Source organism: Tiliqua scincoides, chromosome 6, assembly GCF_035046505.1.
Source record: "Tiliqua scincoides isolate rTilSci1 chromosome 6, rTilSci1.hap2, whole genome shotgun sequence".
In the NCBI taxonomy this organism is placed as follows: Eukaryota; Metazoa; Chordata; class Lepidosauria; order Squamata; family Scincidae; genus Tiliqua; species Tiliqua scincoides.
In genome coordinates, this window is record NC_089826.1 from 41,302,057 (window position 1) to 41,329,062 (window position 27,006).

At 45.0% G+C, this 27,006-nt stretch overlaps 1 protein-coding gene across 2 annotated transcripts in view; it reads right to left on the reverse strand.

The window, feature by feature from the left end:
* The window catches only part of ZNF827 (zinc finger protein 827), a 153,081-nt gene that overhangs the window by 36,434 nt on the left and 89,641 nt on the right, over nucleotides 1–27,006 (reverse strand). For both annotated transcript variants that reach the window (XM_066632635.1, XM_066632634.1), the window contains exons 6-8: nucleotides 19,765–20,004; nucleotides 19,571–19,628; nucleotides 15,074–15,177 (exon numbers count right to left, since the gene is read on the reverse strand). In XM_066632635.1, coding sequence (XP_066488732.1) covers nucleotides 15,074–15,177; nucleotides 19,571–19,628; nucleotides 19,765–20,004 — 402 coding nt within the window. The remainder of the gene's footprint in view (nucleotides 1–15,073; nucleotides 15,178–19,570; nucleotides 19,629–19,764; nucleotides 20,005–27,006) is intronic.

Here is a 27,006-nt window from a genome sequence, read left to right on the forward strand (position 1 = left end):
CTTCATAGTAGCTTGTTAAAAATAAAGATCTGTGACATTTCCCCAAATGCAGACACATAGCTTGGTAGCATTAAGTCGAATATATTAAAAATAAAATATTGAAATACATGGTGACTCACCTGAAACTGGTTCACGACCCACCTAGTGGGTCCCAACCCACAGTTTGAGAAACACTGAGTTAGAAAATTATGCATATTTCACTGCAGAATGAAACAGAATACACAGAGATAATGGAAGGGTGAGCCTGACAACAGCTGAAATTATCTGGAAACTGCTGAAGTGGAAGGAAAGGTGAAACAAAGGAAATCACTTATCTAAGTATCAGGAACTCAGCCTGTTACAAGATGTGACAGCAAAGTAGTGGAAACTTCAAAAGGAGATTAACAGTTGGCACAGGGCCAAGGGAACCAACCAACAGGCAAATGTTTAATTCACGGACAGGGCTAGACAAAGAATAATGCATTATGCCCATAACTCTACTGTAACTCTTTACAAAGGTGGACACAAAGCACCCAGGGGCAGGAATTTTCTCTCGACACTTGCTCAGTTGGAATAAACTCATTTCTCTTTTTTGAAGATGTAGACCAAATGAGGTAATGATTTATTTTTAGCAAGAGTTATAACCACGGGGTCTGGAAACCTGTCTGGTTTGTGTGATGATATGAATCACAAAAATTTGCTATTTGAGTCCATCAGACTCATGAATATCTCAGTTTTTATCTTTTAAAAATGGGACAAATTGTCAGCAATGATGGTTGTAAAAATGGTTTAAAGGCATAGGCAATATCTATGGTTCTGCTTAGGAAGCCCAAACCTATCTGGCAGACTGTGGATCAATGCCATGAGCTGGCACAGTTTGAGATTCTTCATGATCCAACTGTCAGTTAGGTATCTGCCACAATTGAACTACTGCGTACCAATATCACAATCATATCAACTCTCCTTTTTCCAACATTAGGCCATGTTCTATCTGGCAAGCAATTTACAGCCAGAATCTACGCATACCTGTTTAGAACTCCCAGTGAATTCAATTCGGCATACCACTCAATCCTATCTTTTCCCTTGCCATACCATGCAGCCACGCCAAAACAGGCAGAGCTATATGCTACAGTGGGGTGGGGGGGCAACTGGGAGGGTGGGGTGGAGGGAAAATTTCTCTTACCCCTCCATAAGCCCCTTGAACACCAATGGGTCTCATCGGATCTCCTCCAGCTCTTCAGCTGGCACAAGTCCAAGGAGACAACAAGGGTGTGTCAGCTTGCTCCATAGGGGCAGCATCTGGTGCAAGTGGCCTGTGCCAGGTGCCACTTCCTCCTGCCTCCAACATGCCCCAGCCCCCCCCCCCATTCCACCTTAATCATCTCATCTCCCTGCCCTGTCCCGCCCACCCCATCAATTTACCAGCTTTGGTGCAACTCCTCTTTTCCATAGTCGCATTCTGAAGCCTGCAGAGGCCATGGGTAGACACAAACGTTCTCTGAGGGCTTCAGAAAGCCCTCCAGAAGCAAGTGGAATAGAGTTCTGGTCACCTTCTGAGTGGTGTCGTACATTTGGGTCTCACTCCCAGGATTTTGGGGTGCTCAGAGTTGTTGGTTCTGAACCCTAGAGCCCTCAAAGATCCCTGTTCGGTAGTACTGCCACCACCCTGTAAGAGCCAGTGCCTCAGTCCAGGGACACCGAGACCCTCTAGGCTTAACTATATCCCTTGTAGGCACTGAGCACTTTCTTTACTTGAAGTCTCAGTCCTCAAGTTTCTAGTCCACAAGGAGGATTTTTGGTAGCTTGCTGAACGGCTAGGCAGGATTCTGAACCTTTGTCCCCAATAGACAATGAACCAACATGGTAAAAAGATTTTCTACTTTATTAAATACATAGGGTTACAAAAGGTTACAAAGGCAGCAAATGCTAAAGGCATAAAAAAACTTCTAGGAAACATATCAGCATAAAACAACAAAGCTAACTGGCTAACTCTATTATTCCCTAACCCTCACCTGGGTCAGCTTCTTTTGTAGATCCTCAGGCCAGTCACCTATGGCCACATGGTCCTGGCGGGGCAGGATGTGCACCCACCACCTCTCTCCGTAGAGACAAGGAACCAAGACCCTGTCCTCCAGAAGTGGGGTTGGAAGCTCGCCCTCTCAGCTCTTCCCTCCCCCCTGGAGATCTGCAGCTGCATTCCATCCTTGATGGGCGTCTTTCTGGCTGCCTAGGTGCTACATAATCACCTTCCATTGTGTTGTAAATCCTAGCAGCTAGGAAATGCAAGCCACTTCTGTGTTACAGTTTTAGCTTGGTTCAGGCCTTGCAATGCTACTAGGCCTGAACTGTACATATTCATGACAAGTGGGACCTGTGTTGAGCCAGATCTGCGCATGGAAAATTCGCAGATAAGTAGACTCAACCTGTACAAAATGCCTTAACCTGGGCACAGAACATACACGAGGTACACTGAGTAGAGTGACATTGATTTGTTGCAGACTACCTAGTGCCTGGGGGGTGGTGGTGGTGTATGTTGCCTTAGGGTATCTCACATCCAGACTTGGCTGCATTGTTCTGCCCCCAACTTCAAGCTAGCTTTGTGATGCTTTCTTAAACTATACTCTACATAAATTTTGCTTCCAGGTTTTGTAAACAATTTTGTTTTTAAAAAGAAATCACACAATATGTTCACAGACATATTAGCATAGATTTCCCCTATAATGTCAAAATTGGATACATATTTTTTTTAAACTGCTCTTCTAGCTGTCATCTGAGTGCTCTCAGCATACGCAGACATAAAGAAATGCAACAATTTATTTCATGCTTAATCTCTAAGGAAACAGATGCTAGGGCCCAGCCCTGCCAGGAAGTCACACAGCATCTAATCCCAAAGCCTTGACCCCTAATCCCAAGGGCTGGCTGGGTTTATTCAGTGGTGTGAGGCATGGTGCATGTGCCAAGAGGCATTCTCTTTCCAGAATAACCTTCAAGTGCAGAGAAAAACTGTACATGCTGTTACCAGGTAGGTTAAACTCAGGTTGCTGGGGTTGGCATCAGTATCTAAAAACATCTTAACACAGACACTGGGCCTGGTATCATGGAAAGCCAGCTCATATTTCAAATTGAAACCATTTATTTTTCTAGCTGTGAAAATGACCTGGCGACATAACCTTACCTCCAGAATTTGTTACGTTCCCATGGTGAAGACTAATCTTTAGGAAAAGTAGATTTTGTTTGATATACTAATAACACAGTTGTATTGGAGAAGAGCTATATGAGTGGGAGTCTGGTGTTGTTTGAGTTCTTCCTGGCCTGATATGGCTTATGAAAGTACATTAAAACCACAGTGACCTCGTCTCACATGAAGCTTCACATTTATTTCCTGACTTTTGTGGTAAAACTTAGTTTTATCCTTTCTGTTCATAAATTTTGATGGTGAAAATACATGTTATGTGTTGTCCTGTGATTCTGTTTATAGACTTCTTTTGTGTGAGAAAATACAGTATAGTTGCTGAGGTTTCAGTCTGTAGTGTGGAGGGAAGGGGTTTCTCAAATCCTTTCCACCTGGTGTTTTCCTGACAAAAATCCTCCCCAATCTCATCTGCTTTACCCCCGCTGGGGAAAAAAAAAATAGGGGTACAGGTCATTTTAGATGAGAAAATAATGCAAGGTGACATGATTAAGAAAACCCTTCTCCTCATGGCAGTCTCCTTCTTCCAACTGCAGCTTCAGCAGCTACTTTTTATAAAGCAAAACAAGTCAGTAAAAAGAGTCACAGAACTAGACTGAATATGTGTTTCTGCTCTCAGACACATTTTTTTACCCAAGCACCCAAACACCACGCACAGCTCAATCGGATCCACACTTTCCTGGGAGTAAGCCCCACTGACTCTATGGGACTTACTGCGGAGTAGACATGCTCTCCAGCTGCATTCAAACATCCCCGGGACGTCTCCCCTGCAGTGCCAGCCCCCGACCCCAAGCACACTCACAGTCCAATTAGATCCACACTTTCCTGGGAGTAAACCCCACTGAGTCTGATGGGATTTACTGCTGAGTAGACACGCTCTCCAGCAGCATTCAAACATCCCGTAATTTGCCCCCCGGCACATGCAAGCAGCACAAATAGACTCACAGTTTCCCGTCCCTCCTCAGTGCCTGCTCCCCCAAGCCAAACTCAAGCAGGACAAACAGACCCAGGACGTCTCACCCCCATCAGACGCCTGCACTCAGTTGCAGCCTCCCCAGCCTAATGGGAGGGTTGCGGATGGGTGGGGCTCCTGCTCTCCTGTGAGTGCTTAGCCTTTTACTCACTGTTGCTGCGAAGAGCAGTTGCCTAGGCGCAGCAAGGGCTCCAGCGGGTCGAGTGCCCATTGGAGATGGGAGGCTCCCTGGGGGGCCAGAATGGGGCCCTCTGCGGGCCGAAAGTGGTCCGGGGGCCAGGGTTTGGGCAGCCCTGGTCTAGAGTTTACTGAATAGGTAAGGTTGCCAACTCTGACGGAAGCTATGCCTGCCTACATATATACTTTTTCCTAATATGATGCAATATCATTTAGTCACAGGTTAAAATCTTCAGGATTACTTTCAGTAGTGTCCTGGAGATTGCTACTGATTTCTGGAGACTCCAGGCTTCCTTGGAGGGATGGCAACCCTATGAATAGGTAGAATATAAACACAGCACCAGGCAACGGATACTCTCTTTCTTTTGGTCACATCCAGAAATGCTTCCTCCTTTGAATCATCCAGATTTATCACAAACATCTGTAAAATAGTTAATTTTCTCCCAATGTGATTTTTAGAAATTTTTGGAAAAATGAGCAAGTCTCGATTTTTCTAGACACATCACCAAATCATTGTTGTGTTTGTTTGTGTTTGTACTGATGTGTGGATGTTTTCCTCACTCCCCCCCCCCGTCAATTAGATTTAGTTTTGGTATATCACTTAGGGCTCAATTCTAACCAACTTTTAGTGCTGATGCAGCTGTGCTAACAGGGTGTGTGCTGCATCCTGTGGTGGTGGGGCCAGTCACAGAGGTAGGAGAACATTGGTTTCCTTATCTCGGGGCTGCATTGATGCTACAAAGTTGGATAGGACTGCACCCTTAGAGATATCCCATTCCTGATTTCTCTAAGACATAATTCTGCATTTATACACTTTTATCTATGCTCACAGATGTAAACGAGAGAAAAGACAACCTTTTAAATATTTTGTAAGGAAACCAAGCCCTCAGTATTAGCACAGTTGAATGTTGTAACATAATGTAGCGTAAACTGAAATAACCAATTAACTTTGTATTGGTGTTGGGTTTGACTTCAGGTTTCAAAGAGCAGTCAGTACATTGCCCTCCATGGCCCCTCCACCCAGATAGGCCCCCACAGAGTTGATCTGCCTCTGCTGCACAAAGGCAAAGGGCACAAAGGTGGTATTAGAAATCAGAAGTGCATCCTTCCAAGGGCCCTAGGCTCTCACCAGCTGCCCAACACCGACCCTGGCTGGTGTACAGATATGCCCCACCCTGCACACTGATGTGGTGTGGCACAGTGTATCACTAACATTTGGATTTTTTTTCTCTCCTTCAGCTCGTCATACAAGAACCAGCACAAATTACCAATACGCTTGGGTTGCAAAAGTCAGAAACTGATAGTCATCCTACTGACTTTTAAATCCACAGATTCATTTCAGGCAGCCGTTGAAAATTCAATCTTATTTCACGGGTTTCCTGGTCAATATAGGGCTGTTGTGATGTTCTTGCTGACCTTTGTTTTTCAAAGTAATTCTTTTAACATTTTCTTTCTTATTCTATTGCTGTTATAATCTCCTGACTCTGGCTTTTTGCTATATTTTAATGTTTTTATTGCTTTGTGTTCCTTTTTATTTTTTATTTTTTTGCCTGAGTTAGCCTATGCTAACATTTTTCCCAGTTGCTTAGAATCACAAGAGAGATTTACTTTTTTCACCGAATAATTCTAAGTTGAATTTGTTGTAACCACAAAAACTAAGGAGTATACCTCATGGACCACGTCTTGAAATTAACTGGAAGGCTGGACCATATAGCAATTGGAATGAACCACTCACGTTATCAGTTAGCAACTGACAAGTACTGTACTTCATTTATCATTGCAGCTGCTATGATAAAACACAGGTGATTTGCAATAGCAGTCCCTAAAAACCAAGCTACTGTGATAGTTTGCAAACATTTGAAAGCCATGTACTTTGTCTCCAGCCTTACATGATCAACATCATCTTTAATGTAACACATAAACATTGCTTACACCCAAGATTTTGGACCCTAGAGACAATCTCTATAGAGCTCCAATGACCCACATTTCATACTTTAAAAGAAGACCACTATATGGAGTCTAAGGAACAGGTACAAACACTAGCAAGTGTTTGTGTTAAGGGAAAAAGGGCTTTGGAAGGGAAAGAGATTAAAATCCTCTTACTCTTCCATAAGCTTCCTACTTTGCAAATGGTATCTTCAGACCGGTGCCAGTGATTTCACTGGTGCAAGTCAGTGACTTCACTGGTGGAGGACAGAAATGGATGGGACGGGGAGGCTGCCCATGAAGGGGATAGGATCTGGCATTCAGTTTCTGCTTAGGTGAACTTGTTTGTTCCCATTTTACTATTCTTAGCTTTGCTGGAGCACCTCAGTCAATCTACACATCAAGCTAACCCAAGCAGGAAATGCTGGCAGGACTCTTAGCTACATAGATCAGCAGCTGTCTTAAGAGTAAAGAAGCCCATATGCTATCACTCACAGGATGTTAGGCATTATATATCTATTGGCACTGACAGCTTCCTCAACACTTCCCAAAGATTATGTCTCATGGAGCAAAAGGGTACTTCACTCTCTGTTTGGATGCAGTTACTTGCTTTTCTTTTCAGACTGACAACTAAGAGTCAGCTGTTCTGGAGCTGTCAGTAGCAGATTCCTGGAATGAGATGAACTACATTTCATATTGACTGCTATATAGGTTTTCAAGCAGTAAGCCATATTCCTTTATATTGTGATGTTTGCTGGGGTGCTTGGGCTCTTTATATCAGTCTCAGAATCTAATGTAATTTCTTGTAAAAGGGTCTCTTTATACTTGGTAGTTCACATCAGCTTGGTGGCTTATGGGGGCCAAAAAGACAAACTCAATGTTTGGGAATTGATGAAAATCAAATTAAAGTAACAAAGGTTTGCAATGATCTTACGTCTCTAGTATCCATACTCATAGGATACGGTAAGAAATTCTTATAGACCCAGCTCCAAAAGCTATAGGAGAGCTGGAAAGGAGAAATGGAAAAGGACAAATTATCAGGGCCTTGATTGCTTTAAGATTTCTAGTACAAAAAGATTACTTCAGCCCAAGACCTCCTAGCAATTGCGGTAGCATGCTCCCGTTCCACCTCAATTCACCCCTTTGTGTGCTTGCCTGTGTGCATACCCTTCAATGAATGTGGGGAGAGGGTGGTGTGTGGCCAAATGAGCAGGCACCAAATGACCTGTCCCTGCCTACTTGGTGCTTTGTAAGCACTGAGTAGGAAGAGTGAGGTGATCTGGAGCACAGCAGTCTTATTCTCCCCTTCTTCCAGCAATGCTGGAGGGAGTACGGGGAAATAGCTTCTCACTGGGCTCCACCCTTGCCAAGAGTTTAGAGTGCCAAGGGAATATCTGTTTAAACACTGTGCAAGTATGAACTGAGGAGAGTGGGTAGCGAAGCACTCCTTCCTTACATGTTCCCTTTAAACTCCATGCAAGGATGTACCACAAGGAGGGAAAGGGATGATCTGATTCCTATGCATGCTTCATGAATGAAGCTTGTATCAGTGGTGGGCTGGAGGGACATGGTGGCAGACTGAGGGTTAAGGGCACCCCAACTCTGTTGCTCCTCCCACTACCTACTCTGATATAAGCTGTTACCATGTTACTCCATGGCTGGACTGGCCATGCTCCAAGGGAGACATGATGGGTATTCATAAATCATGAGTGGTTTGGAAAGGGAATATTATTTTGCACAGTGTCCCAACATAACCCCTTCGCCCAGAAAACCCACATCTCCTGATACTTGTAAGCAATAGGTTTAAAACAAACAAAACATATCTTCACACAGTGCAGAAGAAACATATGAAACTCATGGCAATGATCACTGGACTAATACATGCTGCACAGCACAGGAGGGCATACCACAATTAATGGGATGTACTAAATGATACTTTCCTCCTGAAATGGCTTGTCACATGGGGGGGCGGGGTAGACAGTACACACCTGTCCCCCTGCCTCCCATCCCCTTCTGCTAGGCCCAGTGAAGAATTGAAACTCTAAATATGACGTATGTACATAAAACCAAATTCATGTTGGCAAAAACAGTGGTCAGCTATCTTATTTTTTCCCTAGGTGTTGCTCCTCCCTCCCTGACAACCTCCTCCCAAGGGAGAAATTCTATGTTGCAGGGTTGGACTGGGACATGACAGGCTAGGACTAGGGTCCTGCTCCCTCTACTACCTACCATTAAATAGGCTTAGAGCCCGATCCTATCCTTTTCCCCTCCCACTGGTGCAATCATGCCAAAAATGCCCATGTAGTATCAAGTGTGTATGTGTGTGTGGGGGGGCCTTTGGAGGGAAACAGGGATCCCCTTACCCCTCCATAAGCCTCCCGCTCCACAATGGGTCTCCTTGGATCTGTGCCAGCCCTGTAGCTGGTATGAGGAGGGAAAGGGGATGGGGAGGTGGCCAAAAGGGAGGATAGGCTCCAGGGAGGAGATGGGGGCTTGGGGTGGGTGGAATGGGCCTGGGAGGGGGTGGGATGGGCAGTGTGCACAATATCCTAATCCCCTTTCCAGGCCTGAACCACCTGCATGGATAAACCTGGACTTGTGCTAGCAATATTGCTAGCGCAGGTCCGAGTTGACCCATTGCGGTTGCTGGGGCTGATGGGTCCAATCCTATCCAACTTTCCAATGCCGGTGTAGCCTCAGTGCAACCCCAGGGTAAGGGAGCAAACATTCTCTTACCTAGAGGAGGCCTCTGTGACAGTCCCCCTACTGTAGGATGCAGCGCATGCCCTGTTGGTATGGCTGCACCACCACTGGAAAATTGGATAGGATTTGGCCCTGTGTCTCCTTAACTTGAGGAGACCTCTAGCAGCTGAAATTCTCCTGCAGGGCACATTGTAGACTGCACTGGTACCACGCAGGGATTGGGTTCCTGACAACCATGTATGACAATCAGAAAAACCCTTCAGCTCTTGCAGTTCTGTTAGCATTGAGCTATGACCTCGTCTCATGACTGTAATTTGATCCTCCCATAATATCCTAATGCTTTGTTAGTATTTTCAAAGGGCTTCCATATCATATACTAAGTGCTGACGTTTGTAACTAACATGAATTAAAAGCAATAGTAATCTCCACACTGCATTGATATCAGTAAGCATTAAATAATGCTTAAATAATTAAGCATTAATTAGAAAAACTGAAGAAAAATGGAAAATAGAGACAGGCAAGAACCTCAGTTTTATCAGCCACCATATCACTCATATACTGCTGCTTTCTTCTTTCCCCATCTCATATTTTAATGTGGCATTCTGAATCTTGCCATGAAACTACCATCCTTTATGATGTTCCTAATGCAGATGTTTTGGTCACCCAAATGGTAGAAATTTGATCTTCCACTTCCATGGGACCACTTTTCTCTGCTACCCGGTTAGTTAAGAACCCTTGGCAGCATTAAGGATATAATGCTGTTCTTGAAGATCAAGGCCTAAATCCACAGCTATCCTGTGTGTGAAGTCTTTCCTCAAACGGTATAGGAAAGGATTCAAAACAAGGTTCCTGTGCAAGTGAGAAATAACTATGACCTCTGCCACTTGCTTTCACATTTTTCCTGCTGGGGATAGCACGGCTGAAGAGACAAGTTACTATTTCATTTAAGAAGCAGATTGGTAATACCAGAGATTCCCAAACAGTAAGCAAAACACTAGCTTCCTGTGCGTTGCTCTCTCCTGTACACCAGTGACTCTTTCTGAATCCCAGGTAAAACCACTGGACAATCCCACAAGGCAGTGGCGTAGCTAATAAGCGTGTAGCCTGGTGTGGAGCTCAAAATGATGCCCTGGAAGTGATATAATAACTGGAAGTGACATCACACACGGACTTTTTAGAAAGTGCAAATTGGGGGGAAACCTGCCTCCTCCCTCCAGCAGTTCACCACCAACTTTATTGGCCACCTCTCCCCAGCCAGTGGCATAGCTAAGGCATCTATCTGCTACCTGGAATCAAAGAAAATTTCGTAGCTCCCCCTCCAAGACAAAAATCAAATTTATTTATTTGCTTCATTTGCACCCCGCCTTTCTCCCTGAAGGGACCCAAGGCGGCTTACAATAATCATTAAAAACACAGTTAAAAACATGAATTAAAACAAGATAAAAAAACACATAACAAGAATGTTCTTAAAAACAGCAATCAGATAAAAGATGTAAAAGGAGCAGACAGCAGCAGTTTGTAAAAAGGCCCCAAGCCTGTAAAAGTTAAAAGACGCTAAAAAGGTCAGAAACTCAGAAGGCTTGTCTGAACAGAAATGGCTTCAGGCCTTGACGGAAAGTTTCAAGAGAGGGAGCAGTTCATAAATCAAGGGGGAGAGAGTTCCATAGTGTTGGTGCCACTACTGAGAAGGCCCTATTTCTTGCCGCCGCCCCACCTACCTCCCTGGGCAGCGGTACTCATAAAAAGGCCTTCTCCGCTGACCTAAGGCAGTGGTTCTTGAACTTTTCTGGTCCGCGGTTCCCCTGAGCCTTGTGGCCATTGGCCACGGCTCCCCATTACAACCCGTCACCTCTGTTACCCCCAAAATGGGGATGAAGATGTTATAATTATACACTAGAAACAAAAAAGCAGCTGCAAGCACTCTGAGGTTGCAATCCTAACCACACTTACCTGAGAGTAAACCCCATTTACCAAAATAGGACTTACTTCTGAGCAGACCTGGTTAGGATTGTGCCCTGAGTTTGTTAGCAGCACACCTGGAGGATTTTGGAAAGAGAGGGGGGAGTGATGAATTTGCTGGGGGAGGGGAAGACTTTGTTTTGTGTGTATCTGCTAATTGCAAACTGATGCAAACTGAGACCCAGAGACTGTTTGGCTGCAATCCTAACCTCACTTTCCTGGGATTAAGTCCCACTGAACACAATAGGACTTACTTCTGAGTAGATCTAGCTAGGTTTGTGCCTTTTGTCTTACAATAGCAACCAACATGGGAAGTACCACCACCCCCCCCAGGAGGCAGGAGGAAAAAGGGGGATGGCTGAAAAGGAATGGTTTTTTTTTTTTCTTTTCTGAAGTGGGAGGAAAAAGAAAAAGGTGAAGATCCTTGGTTAAGCTGACACAGACCCCAAGCCTAGGTAGGTCTACTCAGCAGTAAGTCCCATTTGAGTCAATGGGGCTTACTCCCAGGAAAGTGTGGAAAGGATTGCAGCCACACAGAGCAAGATTACAACTCACCCCCAAAGTAAATGGGGGCATGCTCACACACATTCACCCCAACATGCAGATGCCACCCCTGTTCCTCCCAGGCAAGATGGAGGAATGCAGGCTGGGGCATTTGGACACCCCCCCCCCACTAAGAGCAGGCTGGGCTCCCTCCTTCCCAAGCGGAGGAAAGCGCTGTGCTGCCTGTACTTACTCTTCCCTCCAGGTTTGAAGCCTGCCAGGAGCAAGCCCTGTGCTGATAAGATGCAGCACCTCCACCACTGCCCAGTCAGCCTTCTCTCCCACCTTCCCCCACCATGTTTCACAGCCCTCCCCACCTCACACTGCCCCGCCCACCTCATTCACAGCTGCAGAAAAACAGCAAGTCAGCAGGCAGCATGTGAAGCAGAGCAGAGCAGCTATGGGCACCTCTCTCCCCAAGATGCCTTACGACACCCCTGGTGGCTAGCCACGCCTCCCTAGGGATGCACAGACTGAATACTTCAGACCTAAGGGGACAGGCCGGATTGTATGGGAGTAGGCGATCTCTAAGATACCCTGGCCCAGACCAGTGTAGGGCTTTAAAGTCAAAACCAGCACTTTGAATTGGGCCTGGAAACGAATGGGCAGCCAGTGCAGCTGCTGGAGAAGCAGCCCAACAGAGTCAAACCACCTACCTCCAGTAACCACCACATTCTGCACTAGTTGCAGTTTCCGTGTAGTAAATATAGAATGTACAGGCGCTGAGCTTTGAGATGTCTTTGTATATTTGGCAATCTGGCAGGCACACCTGCGACTGCGCAAACGCTTTGCTAATATGTTGAGTGTCGAAAAACCAGTGCTCTGGAAAATAGTAGAAGGTTATAGAAAGCTAGCCTTGAAGATGTTATGAAGAAATCATATCTATGGAATGTGTTTGCGGTTAAGCTAGAGAGCTGGCTGGTTACAGCCAGTAATCTCAGCGTCCTCTAGTAAATTTCCCTATTACGTAGCCTTATATCATGTGTTTTGAGACTTAATAAAAAGCTGGGTCAGGAGCCGGGAGACACTTCTCCCTTGATTTCATTCCTGCTCCTGCTTCCAGCCGTTCCGCATACCTCTGAAACCTGTCTCTGTTGTCTAATTCTTGCCATGGCTTCTCTGCCACACCAAAGCAGCATCTCGAGCTGCTTCCCAAGTAGCACTAAAATGCTACATTCCGAACTGTCTTCAAGGGCAGTCCCACATAGAGCACATTACAATAATCTAACCTTGATGTTACTATGGCATGCATCACTGTGGCCAGGTCTGCACAATCCAAGTACGGCTGCAGCTGGCACACCGAAGCTGAGTAAAGGCCACCCTGGCCACAGCCGCCACCTGAGAATCCAGGAGCAGCTGTGAGCTCAGGTGGACCCCCAAGCTGCGGACCTGCTCCTTCAGGGGGAGTCCATTCAGTGCAGGCTGATACTCCAGTACCTGCACCGAGGATTTCTGAACCAGGAAAACCTCTGTCTTATCCAAATTTAATTTCAGCTTGTTAGCCCTCATCCAAATCCCCACTACCTCCAGACAGTGCTCCAAGACTCCAACCACCACCCTGGAATCTGGGGGAAAGGGGAGATAGAGCTGGATGTCATCAGCATATTGATGGCATCCCACTCCAAATCCCAGGATGACCTCTCCCAGTGGTTTCATGTAGATGTTAAATAGCAATTTAATTAAATAAATAAAAGTGTGCCCCTTAGCAGTTAGAGACACTAACCACTTGGAAAGGGGACGGTTATTCTCTCCCTGCTAAATATAAGAGGAGCACCACCTGAAAAAGTGCCTCTTTACAATTTAGCAGGAGTAACTGTATTATGATACATGGAAATGAGAGCTGACTCATATTAACACCTTATTGCTTCCATGCTGTATCATAATAACATCTAATTGGCTCTCAGAACAATCAGTCTCATAAGTCAGTTTTGAGTTAAAGAAATCCACTTTTTGTTCCTTAAGGCAGTTGCATTTTTGTTTTCTGGTTAATTTTCCATAACTTTTGATAGAATACAAATATTCTAATGTGGTTTGTTTCACTGCATTCTGCATTAAATTACCTTTCTGGTGATATATAACATGATGGTATTATTCGTACATACCAAGGTTTTCACAATTTTGGCCACTAGTGTCAAGCTCAGCTTCTTGACCCCATAAAGCTTGTTGCCAGGTGCGACTGCTACCCCCTGCATCCCCTTAGTTATGCCACTGCTACAAGGTATGCATGGATCTAGAATTTGCTCTCCTGGCTACATTTTCAAGAGTTAATGCCACATTACAATAGCAACATAGATATTTGGCAGGCTTTCAACAATGGTGTGCGGCTCTCTGTGGCTGCTGCTATCATCTGTTATCATCTGTTTTATGCTGTGTTTTTACTATATTTATAATTGTGTTTCAATAGACTGAATGCTTTCAATAATGCTGTTAAGCTTCCTTGTGCATTAAGCTCAAAGGAAAAGCAAGACATAAGGGCGCAATCCTACCTGGCAGTTGGGCTGACATAAGTCCCTTGTGCTGCCCCGAGAGTGTCACAAAAATGCTGTAAAGCACTTCTGCATCACTTTGAGGGGAGATAGGCTGGTACACAGATGTGCACTGGCCTCCCTGTGCCGACGTGGGCCCCAGGGAGAAAGCAGTCAAGGCCCTGATTGGCCAATGCAGGGGTTTAGGGTGTGTGTGGAAAGGGCAGGGAGGAGTCCGGAGAGAGGCATTTTGGAATGGGGAGAGGGTGAACGGCACTAAACTTATTTGACTTAAGTTTAGTGCTGATGGCCAGAGCCATCCAGATTTTAAAGACACACAAGGATTTTAATTGTGCAAGCTAACGTCTGTAGAAAGTGCTTATCTGTACATGCTGTTACTATGATCAAAACCAGAAAAATTCAATTCAAGTTCTTTTCAATTTTTTAAGACACTTTGGAGAATATTTCCAGCTAAACAGTGAATTGTTCCAAAACAAACATTCTTGGGTTTGAGCAGAAAACTTTTAAAGACCATGTACAAAGCTGGGACTTTAATTCAGAAGCTGAAAATATAAAGTGCTTTTGTACATGACCTTGAGTGTTTGGAAAAGCATTAGACCAAAATATAAATTCTAAAACTAAAAAACAGCAGAATATCCTTAAATATAGAAGTTCAACTATTGGAGGAAAAGGCAATCTTTACCCTATCATGACAAAACTGCAATTCGATTTGTGGAGGTGGAAAAGCAACTCAATGAGTCTGTAGGTACAAGTAAATGCTATAAATGAATATTATGTACTGTGAAATTTCAGTCAGCTTTCCTTTTCACAGTATTTTTGCTGGGCTTCATGCCCTACTGATCAGAAAAGACTGCACTAAAATGTGGAACAATTTTTTGCAACCCATGAATATTAGTACTGTTGCCTCTTTCTCCTGTCTAAAGAATCCATCTCAAGATCACTCCAAAGGGTCATTGATTCATGCTACTTATATCAATTTCATCTCCTGAAATATTTTTTCCAGTCCTAAGAATTGGAACGTCAATCCATTTAATTTTTATTCTCGAATCTGCACAGTTTCCATTTGATGTACTGGCATATGACTCGGACTTTTCGTTGCAGTATGGACTTTGTTGTTAAAGAAATTATGTGACATACCTGGAACTGTTGTCCTTCCATGAACAGCAGTCTCATTGGACAAGAGGTCTTTTGAGTTGGAAGTGAATGGTGATTGTCTAAAGGAATCTTCTGGGAAAAAAGGGCTGTAAAAAAATTGTTTCTTTTAAGCACACAAGATATTAAAAAATGGAACAAATGTACAGACGTGTTTGACGCTTCTGATTATAAATTGCTCAAAGTTATGCAGTCTATATAATACAATACTATAACTCTTTTCTAAACATACACATTTTCCCTGGCATCACTTATGAATAATCTTCTTCTACTGCCCTTGCCTAGCTTCAGGAAAACAGTATTAGCTCAGACACTTGAAGGAGACCTGCATGTTCCTGAAGTATGGTGGCGTTTGTGCAAAGGAATTTCAGGACAAGGAACAGAATATCAGGTTTTATGGAGTGTCACATTGCAAAGAGTTCAGACTTCAAATGTATGTGCCAACAGCAAGTCCAAGCCAAGATAATTCAGTTAGTGTAGATACAGCAAATGTCAGTATAAAGACTGACACATCCTGTCCAAATATTTGTCTATATATATGGAGGACATTTTTTTTCTAAGGTGGCCTTCAATAAGAGACTGGTATTCTTAGGCAAGTGTATATATTATTGAGAAATGTCTTGAAACTAAGTGTTCTTGTCATGTCCCCTCCTGCCTTTTATTAACCAATATATTCTATCTGATATTCAAGGAAATCATTTTAACTAGTGACAAGAAGTACTGGGAACTTTAGTATTACATGCTTAGAAGCCTGAGTGCCACTTTGTGGAGATTTTACAAGCAAAGTTCTGCTAATCAACAGAAAGTTTTGGTTTTCTCTCAACTCAACAGATAAAAACTGGCACATGTATGCTGAAGGTTTTATGTAAGTAGGGAACATACATGGGTGAGTCACATCTGTGGGTTTCAGCTAATGGAATTTGTAACCACACATTTGCCGCAATCCAGAGCTTCCTTCATGACAAAGCCAATCAATTCCAAAAACCGACGAACCTGGCCCCCTGTGCTATCCAGGGCCAGGACCACAGAAGGCCACCTCCCCAAGTTGATTGCTGCTCCCCTGCCGGGCCTCACTGGCTGCCCAGGTGCTGTCTTCCTTATTTTGCTTGGAGGCCTTTAGAGGGTCAGATAGGCCGTGTGCAGCCTCCTTTAGCCCTCTGGTCTCCAGAAGGCCTTAAATGTCACTTCTGATTTTCAGCCAAAAACTGGAAGTGTGCTTTAAAGGCCCTTCAGAGGCCTCAGAAGGCCTTCAGAGGGCCAGAGGAGACTGCATGCAGTCTTCTGAAGGTCTCCAGGTGGAACAAGGAAGCCACAGGGCTGTAGCTGGGGGAGGCCGGGGGGGTTGCCCCCCCTGAGCCGGCAGTTTGCCCCCATCTAGCATTTTCTCCAAACCTGTCCTCTTTATCGAATCTGGTGTCAGTTGGGAGTGATTTGAAGCCATTTTTGCTACATTTTTTGTGCACAGGAAGGAAGAGGCTCGGTGCTTCTGGCAGGGATTGGGGAGGAGAGAGAGAGTGCATGTGTGTAGAGTGAGTACACAGGGTCCTGGGGGGGGCGCTCCTTGGAAGTTATGACCTCTGGTCACCCTGCCCCCATCCAGAGCACATGGAGAGTGGGGCTGGTCAAGAGCAGCTACAAGAAGGTTGGGAGAGATTTTGACTTGTACTGGCTGGGGGAAGGGAGGGTGCTATTTCTTCTACTGTGGGACATGCTAATTACTACAATGGTACTGCTGTGGGGGGCAGGGAGAAATGTTTCTGTTTGGAGAAATCATGGGGGCGGGTTCTTGCCTTTCAGGTATACTTTTAAAATTAATGGCTGCTGCTTAGGGGCTGGGGAAACCCCTTTTCTGGTGGAAGAAAACATGGAAAGCATTTGAGCTAAAGAGAACCAAGAACTTAAGTGTGGGAAAGGTCCTAAGCAGGGGCGGATCCAGGGGAGGCCATGGGTGCGTACCCCCCCCAACTATCCTGCCAGCAGGGAAGGTCACCTGCCAGGAAGGAGAGCAAAATCAGGTGTCAGGGGAACACCCACTGGGTGGGTGTCAAGGAGATTGGCTGGAATGGGAGCCCAGGTCTACCCACCCAGCAAACAGCCACAGAGGTTTTAAGCTCAATCAGGAGCCCAGGTCTACCCAAATAGGTAGACACTATATAGGTGTTAAATAGGCATTATGTAGGTGTTAGATAGGCGCTCTATAGGTGTTAGATAGGAGCTATGTAGGTGGTAGATAGGCAATAGTTAGGTGGTAGATAGACTAGATAGATAGGCGCTATATAGGTGCTAGATAGGGGCTTGATAGGTACTATATAGGCACTAGGTAGGCACTATATAGGTGTTAGATAGGAGCTATGTAGGTAGTGGATAGACGGTAGGTAGGTGTTAGATAGGTGCTATTTAGGTGTTAGATAGGCACTATATAGGTGTTAGGTGGTACATAGGTGTTAGATAGGTGCTATTTAGGAGCTATATAGGTGTTAGGCGCTATATAGGCACTAGATAGGTGAGATAGGCGCTATATAGACGTTAGATAGGCACTATGTAGGTGGTAGATGTAGATGGGTGTTCTATAGGTGCTATGTAGGTGGTAGATAGGTGTTGCATAAGAACTAGATAGGCATTATATAGGTAGATAGGTGCTATATAGGCATTAGATAGGCATTATATAGGCGCTATATAGGTGTTAGATAGGTGCTATATAGGTGTTGGATAGGCACTCATAGGTGCTAGATAGGCATATAGGTGTTAGATAGGTGCTAGATATGCTAGATAGGCATTATATAGGCGCGATGTAGGTGCTAGATAGGTGTTACATAGACACTATATAGGTGTTAGGTGTTATATAGGCGCTATATAGGCGTTAAATAGCTGTTATGTAGGTACTAGATAGGCGCTATATATGCTAGATAGGTGTTGCATAGGTGCTAGATAGGCATTAGATGCTAGATAGGTGCTAGATAGGTGCTATGTAGGTGTTAGATAGGTGCTATATAGGTGTTAAATAGGCACTTTCAATACAAGTAAATACTACCTGCGTCACAGCGATATGTTTTATTTTTGCAGGGTTGCAGGCCTGTGTATTGTACTGGTGTGTAAATGAAAGGATATGTTGCATGTTATTTCTGTGTAGGCAAGACATTTTCCATGGCATGCAGAGATACATTTATTCTGTGCAAATTATTGTTACATGGCTTTACAGATAATGAATGCATCTTTCAAGAAAAATCCACATTATTTTCATGAAATTTGGGGGAGTTTTGGGTATTTGATGTTACTCCAGACTTATCCTTTCATTTTGCCCACCAGTATAGATACCTGACATCATTGCCCCCCTTGAAAAAATATTTGCCCCCCACCTCTAGAATCCTGGCTATGGGCCTGGGAAGGCAGAGGGGGACAAGGAAGGTGGCAGCACCTCCGGATGGTGCCCCAGGTTATTTGCCCCTTAGACCCCCCCCCAGGTATGCCAGTGATTCCAAACATAATTATGTGTGTATACAGGAAGCAAAGGGGAAATGTGTGTACACACACTCAAGTTCATGGCATGTCAATCAGATCAGGGTGGATATATTGGAAGGAGACGCCAAACAGAAGTGCCAGGTGAGGGAGAACAACACACAAAAAAAATCCCCCCAAAGTGGCAATTTGCCCGCATAATATGGGAAAGCACCAAGTGACTAGACAGACCTCAGAGAGAGACCTGAGAAATCACCAACCTACTTGACTTCCTGTCACTGGACTAATCAACCAAGGCATAGATAAGTGGTGAGAGTGTCCAGCTGTGAGAGTGCACGTCCACTGTGATTCCTTCTTACAGATACTGGGTACAAAAAGTTATGTTGTCCAATTTGTTCATACTGTTGCACTATCACAGCCCCATAACGTGCACGCACAGCATGAAACATTTCAATAGTAGTGCTACTGATTTGTTGCGTTAGCTTGCTTGACACTAAGGAATGAATTAATTTTTAACCATGTCAAATTGAAATATGCCAACTGATCACATAAACATTGGGAAGATTTAAGCATATGTGTTTAAGGGCACAATCCTAACCAGGTCTACTCAGAAGTAAGTCTTATTTTGTTCAATGGGGCTTACTCTCAGGAAAGTGTGGTTAGGACTGCAGCCTAACTCTCCCAGGGCCCAATCCTATCCTACTTTCTGGCACTGGTGCAACCTCAATGCAGCCCCAAAGAAAGGGAACAAAGCTTCCTATACTTTGAGAAGGTGTCTGTGACTACATCCCCATCATAGGAAGCAGTGCATATCCCACTGGTACAGCAGCACTGGTACTGGAAAATTGGATAGGATTGGGCCCCCATTCAGTAAGATTTAGAAGTTCTTTAGGGCAAGATTTTTCACTTGAGATGCAATAAGATGTTAAAGTCCAAAATTAAAATCACAGTACACCTTTGCCAAATATTTATAACACTATTACGTTATAGTATATTCTATCACACAATATGATGGATACTACTTACCTAGTAGTGGTTGTGATGGTGTTATCTTTAGAGTGATTGTGCTCTTTGCTCACCTTTTCTGCAGAAAAATAAAATCATTATTTTTTTTTTTAAAAACTAACCAAAATAATCTATTTTGAAGGTTTGCAGAGCAATCCTATGCATGTTAGAAATAAATCTCATGTAATTCAAGGGGAAAACTCTCAAATTTTTACCTGACAATTGAAAAAGGAGCTCTGAAGCCATTTTCACTGATATATCTTGGCTGAAGAGATTTCTTTCAGGGAGCACTCGGCCTTCTGGGATCTTTTGTATATGTTCAGTTATCTCTTGCCTGAGTAAAGTGCTATAACTGATGTTTTGGCTGGGTGAAACTGAGGCTTGGGTGCTGTGAATATCAACTTCCATTGGCTCTTCTTTAATCTTTACTGTCTGGGATTCCTTACAACTTTCAGCTGAAGATAGACAAATGAAAAACAACACAAAACATGTAACAAGAGCATTTGATAGTTCATCTATTTAAATTAATTTAAATATAGGAATATGATATAGTGGTTTTACATATTTTTGTAAATAATACTATACAGCAATAATTCATATTATTATTGCAAATCATGGTTTGTAGCCAAAGTCACAACTAAACAACACTGAAATCAATGAAATGCATTAACCATGACTACTTTAATTCCCATTAATTTCAGCAGAATTCAGTCATGACCAACAGCCCAATCCTATGCATGTCTACTCAAAAGTAGCACCTATTGTGTTCAGTGGGACTGATTCCCTGGAAAGTGTGCAAAGAATTGCAGCCTAACTTTCTTTGGTTAAAACTTGAGGTTTTTGGAAATGATGGTTGTTTTTTTTAATCTCAGAAGTAAGCCCACTGTGTCAGGAAAAGACTTAAACCAGTGGTTATCAAACTTTTTAGCACCAGGACCCACTTTGTAGAATGACAATCTGTTGGGACCCACTAGAAGTGATGTCATGCCCAGAAGTGACATCATCAAGTAGGAAAATTTTTAACACTCCCTATACAACAAAATCAAATCAATTAATCATGTAAACAAATTAAACGTTTACCATAAGTATAAAAATATATTTAAACAAAAAGAAAATCCTCCTAACCCTCACAAGCAGTGGCTGATATATTTGGAATGTGTGGAGAAAAAAGTTCCTGCACTCCTTTCCAAATTTACCTCAATCCTATCCCATTGACTGTCATTGTTAAAAGCATATACATAGTAGTCTGTTGAAAGTACAGATCTGAAACATTTCTCCAAATGTAGTCACATACCAAGGTAGCATTCAGTCTAATATATTTAAAATAAATACACATTCAAATGAGTGAGGACCCACCTGATATTGGCTTGTCCCATTCCACATTTTCAGAAACACTGACCTAGGGCCCAATCCTGAAGAATGCACGCTGGCTCACTGCCAGTGTGCACTGCTGCAAACATGCCGTAAGGCGCACCTGTGACTGTTAATGCCAGCCCAGCACTGGAGCCTGCACTGGGCTCAACATGAGCCTGCACTGGGCCAGTGCCAGTTGGAGGGCAGCGGACCACTGACCAGCACTCGCATGGAGTGTTGGGTGGTGGAGAGGTGAGTGGGGGCGTGGGGGAAGGTGGGGGACAGTGTTCCGGGGTGGGGGAAGGTAGGGGGAGAGTGTGGAGGGGAGAGGGAGCTGTGCGGGGGGGGGTGGAATCCAGAGCCCCACGTAGGCCTCCCGGCCTGATACAGGACTCCTTTACTGCGTGTTGGTTAAATAGCCAGTGCAGAGTTGAGCAGTCCCATTGCAGGGCTGCTTTCCTTACTCAGGGGGACAAATGTCCCCTTTCCCCGAGGAGGTGTCGGAAGCCACTGGCGACTGCCCAAACACCCATAGGATGCTGTGGCAGCCATTTTGGCAATGTGGCAACCCCGTGCACTGGACAGCTCAGGATTGGGCTCCCTGGCTATAACCCTATCTTACTCACCAGAAACAAACACCTCTAGTTCCAATTTCATATAAAGAGCAACAACAAATGGCAACTCTTCAATATTTCATTTCTTTTGACATGAGGACTATATTAAAATACACCACAAAAATATCTACTGTAAAAACAGATGGTTGAAGTTTTTAGTAAACATGACAAAAAAGGAAGTAGGGGAGTAGGGGAATACATGGCTCTAAATGAAGAAATATTTTTGATGCAGAAACTGCCATATGGATTATTTGTGTTAAAAAGGGATATTATCCTGGACAAACTATTTGATGGATAGTTAAAGATTAATCAATCAATCAATCACATATTGCCAACCTCACTTTCTGCCCCATAATAAAAACCCAAAGTAAATAAAAACACTCATAAAAAACATAAATCATAATGAAACAACTTTAAAAATAACAATAAAACAAGCATCAAACTGGAAGTATCAGCTATAAATGCATAAGCAAGCAGGGAGTTAAAAGTGGGCCGTATTCTCAGAAGTTAGCCTTGCCACAGGTATGCCTGAACAATGCTGTTTTCATGGAATGGAGGGGGAGGGGATTAACTGGGTATCCTGCGGTCAAGGTATTCTTGTGGGCACCACTGGTCGGAAGGCCCTATTCCATATGCGCAGTTGCCATACCTCAGATGGCAGTGGGACATGAAATAGACCCTCTTTGGGCAATAACATCATGTGGGTAGGTTAGCAGCCCAATCCTGAGTTGCCCAGGGCGTGCAGCTGTAGTGGCGCCGAGAACGGCTGACGCCACATCCTGTGTGCCTCAGCCTGCCACGGGTGGCGCCTCAGGAGAAGGGGACTTTCATCTCCTTTTCCTGGGTAAGGAAGCAGCCCTGCAATGGGGCTACTCATTTTACCACCGACCAAAAAGTCAGCGGTAAGGTAAAGCTGTTCAGGTAGGGTGCCAAGCCCTACATGAATGGACAGGATCCAGTGGAGCAGAGCTCCAACAGACCCACCTCTCTGCCTCCCCGCTCCCTCCCCCGGCACGCCTTCCACCCACCCTCTCTCTGCCCCTGCCTCCCTGGCACACCTCCTCCCCACCCTCTCTCTGCTCTCCGTCTGCCTCCCCCCTCCCCGGAACGCCTCCTCCCTGCCACCCTTCCCACCCTCGCTTACCGTGCTGTGGCTCGGCGGTCTTAAGACTGCCGAGCAGCGGAGGCCAGGCGCCCGCCCGGCACTAACCCAATGCTAGCCCAGCGCTAGCTCAGCACTGGCCAACGCTGCGTTAGCACAGGTGGTAGCCTGGCGGTAGGACTCGCATTTAATAAATGCATTTAATAAAAGTTTTGTGTGTGTGTGGTTCAATTATAAACAGTCTTACTTGACTTTCACTAGCCATTGTTCCTCATCTCTTTTCTGTGATTCCACTCAGCATTTTAAAACTCTGTTCTTTTTCAATCAAGAAAAAGACCCGGCAGCCTGACACCACAGCTTCTATGCTCCCGCTACATTTCTTGGACCCCGATGCTGCTGAAAATGCTATGAGGTTTGGAGAGCGGGTGAAGTGACCATTTCCTTTTGAAGTATGAGCTCTCCTCCACATCAAAGGGATGTCAAAGGTTGCACTTCAAGGAAACTTGACCATGATACACATAAAATTTGTCAGGCGGGGAGCCTGTTCACAACACAGCTTTATAAAACTTAACTAGGATTGGCTTTAAGATTCCCATAAAAGGTTCTCAATTAAAACAAATCATCAACATTTAAAGTTGCTGAGGAGGGTGGAGGAAATAAGGGTGGAGGGTGGAGAGAATAAGCTAGAAGTAACCCAAAAAAAGTGCTCCCACACTCTGCAGTCTTCTAAATAAGTCTGGCAGATTCTTCTGAACCCTCTTTTATCCCTGATATATAGCTTATTATTGTTTACGGCTTTGTACCAAGACGTTCTTCAGGGTGGAATCTCTTGGGGTGGTAGGAGATGCATATGTATTATTCGTTTTGTATTGCAATGTTTACTCGGCAACAGTGTCTAGATGGAAATGCTCCATTCTTCTAGGCACAGTACAAATACAATGTCACTGAAAGGTGAGAGGTGACACCGGGTCTGAAGCTTGCGCCTGATTATTTCTGAGACACTCCAGAGCTTTGGGTCTACTGCTGATAATGATTCTCATTAGCGACTTTGGGTATATATGTGAGCTTTGTCAATTTTAGCTGCCAAGGCTGGTTCTGAAGGGCAAACAGTTCAGTAGGCAGCTCAGCCCTATCCTATTACAGGGTTTATTACTTGGCACCAACAGTCTAGAGCGAGTCTGACAACACAAAGAAGTCAGTATAAATTCATCGCTATTACCCCTTCTTATGGCAATATTTTCATCAACATTGGAGGATGTCCAGAGAAAGTGGACTGTACTTATATCTCAATAAAATCAATGAAACTTAAGTGAACAGCTAATCGTCTTTGATAAGACTTACACCCCAAGCCAAATTGTGGATAGTGCTACTGGAACATGCTAGGCCAGTCGTGACCCACCAGTCAGGGAAACACTCAGCTCTGGCTCCTTAAGGAGTGGGGGCAGGGAGATTGCAGCAAAGTAACCCCCAGGATCTTGCTGCTGCCAGGGAAAGGGAGGTGTTTCTGGCTTACACCTCCACAGACCCAAGCCTCAAAATGAAGGAAAACTGCAATCGGAAGCCACTTCAGGTTTCATGATCGAAAAGTGGAAGTGGCTTCCGATCACAATTTTTATTCATTTTGAGGCTTGAGTTGCCTTGCAGAGGTGTCCGAGGGGTTCCCCACACTCCCTGAAGGCCAGCAGCTTCAGGTAAGCCAGAACCCCCCCCTTCTTTCGCTGGCAGCAGCGTGATCCTGGGGATCTTGTTGCTGCAACCCCTCGAAAGACAAGTGGTCCTACGGAGGACTTTGGGAACTGCTGTGCCAAGTGTTTCTGGCAGTTGCAAAGTGTAACATGCTGGAGTATACAGGCTGGCCGCCACTTGAAATGGTGGCTGGCTGGCTTTGTGCAATAGTGGACTCCAGATGCTCACTACCCAAAGTAAGACCACACAAAGGGAGGGAGAGAGGTGGGAGCGGGTGGAACAGGGAGGCAGTGGGGGCAGGGAGGAGGGTAGGTTGGAACTGGAAAGGAGTGGGCTTGGCGGCAGTGGTGTCCACTGAATCCAAGCCTCCTTCCTTCCTTGATCCACCTTCAGGGGTCCATGTGTACTTGTACCAGTGATATCGCTGACATAGATCTAAGTTGACCTATGGGAGCTGTGGGACTTACCCTAGGAGAAGGGAACAAACGTTCCCTTGCCCTAGGGAGCCCTGTGGAAGTTGAAACCTTCCACAGGATGAGGAGGACACCATACTGGTGCTGCTAACTTGCTGCATGGGGAGTTACAGTTGATTGGGCTGCGGCTGCGGCAAAAATGACCAAATGTCATTTTTACAATTCTCAGAATAGTTCAAAATCCAATAGTTTTTAAAAAAGCACAATTATCAACACCAAAAATACCAGAGAGAATGAGAAAAACTCATACAGAATCATATAGTGCAGAGCTATTCAAACTGGGGTGTCACGATGCCCCAGCCTGACAGCCTTGGTCTTTACTTCCTTAAGGGGTGGGAGCAGGGAAAGGCAGCAAGGGGGGCTTCAGGGACTGGTATGCACTCACCAGTCCCTGCAGCAGCCTGTTAGGGGTGTGGGGAGCCCTGCACGAGCATCTGCAGGACTCCCCAGCCTTCTAAAAGTAAAAGCGGATCAATCGAGCTCCACTTCTGATTTTGCAGAGGTGCACAATCGCTCCACTTTCACTTTTGGAATGCTGCCTTCCCCCTGCTGCCTCCCTCCCCTTCCCTGCAAGGACTTACTTCGGTCCTCAAACTCCCTGAGAGTTTGAAACCACAGATATAGTATATCTAAGAAAACCAAAAGTTTAGCCAGCCCAACTTTCTTTGGACAGTATTTATTACATTTGCAATACAACACTATCAAATTAATATAACTAATGGCCCAATTCTATCCCCCATTTATGCACTTTCCATCTGGAGCACACAAGCTGGCCACTGCCGGAAGTGGCTAGCAGCCAGCTCGTCACAGCAACGGACCAAGGATGTCGACCACCGCAGGTGAGACTGTGTAAAGAGCTGGAGGGAGGGGGAAGGGGTGGAATGGGGTGGTGCGTGGGCAGGATGGGGCAGGGAGGAGGGCAGATAGACCAAGGAAGGAGGTGAGTTTAGTGGCAGCAGCATCCGCCAAATCATAACCCTCTTATCAGGCCCAAGCTGCTTCATTGGTCCACTTGGGCTTGCGCCACCAATATCACTCGATCTGAGTGTCCCATGGGGGGAGCAGGGGCTTACTTCAGGGGAAGGGAACATCCCTTAACCCAAGGAGGCCTCTGGAGGCTAAAACTCCCTTGTGGGATGCAATGAACGTCACACAGACACTGCTGCATCATTGTGCAGGGAGTTAGGTAGGACTGGGCTGTAAGTAACTTGAGAAAACATTTTTGTATTTTTGAAAAAAGGTCTTTACAAACAGGATAAAAAATGAAAATTAGTCAAAAAATTGAAAGCTGAGTGCCTGATTGAACCAGTTATTTTGAAGTGCATCCTATGGACTCTGGGCAGTTGCCGATAGCTCCTGAGGGGAGACATTCATCCCCTTCCCCCAGGTAAGGTACTAAGCCCCACAATGGGGCTACTCAACTCTGCATAGGCTATTTAGCCAGCGCAGAGTAAAGCAGCCCCATGTCGGACCAGGAGGCCCAACATGGGGCTATGGATCTGGCATTCAGCTGTCCCTTCCTCTCCTGCCCCACTCTCGCACCCTGCCACACCTTTCCCTGCCCTCCCCCTGCCTGGAATGCCTCCCCCCCCCGCCCAGACTTAGTTTCCTGCCACCCAGCACTCAGAGTTTCAGGTGGTGGTCCCCTGTCCACTGGCCAGCTCTGGCTCAGCATGGGCTTGTACTGAGCTTACTCCAGTGCTGGACCAGCAGAGACTGTTGCAGGCATGCAAGCAAAGCACATTTGCGACAGTGCGCACTAGCGATGGGCTGACGCAAGCCCGTCAGGTTCAGACTCTTGGTAACCTTAAATTCAGGTCTGGTTTAGTGAAGCAAAGAAAAATTTTCTGAAGGAGTTTGGGGTTTGATTGATCTCCTTGGTCATGATGGCCCTTGATTATTCTAGAAAAGAATTCAACAAAATTGTGAAGCAACAATGGTGGTGGGCATTTTCCTGGCAGAAATTTAAATGTCAGAGGTTCACCGGAAAAGGAACTGCCTGTCATGACATTTTTTAGAAATGAAGGGAAACTAATTATTTTAGCTTGGAGTCACTTGTACTTTGTTAAGTCAAAAGCAGCTGACAGATGAAATAGCACCTTCGTGTTGCTGTGTGCCATGAAGTTGTCCATCCATGTTGCCAATGCTTTACAATGTTATGACCTGGTTTTAAGGCTGACTAGAAGAGGTCAAATGCTAATGGATTCATTCGCTGTCTTTTACTTGCTT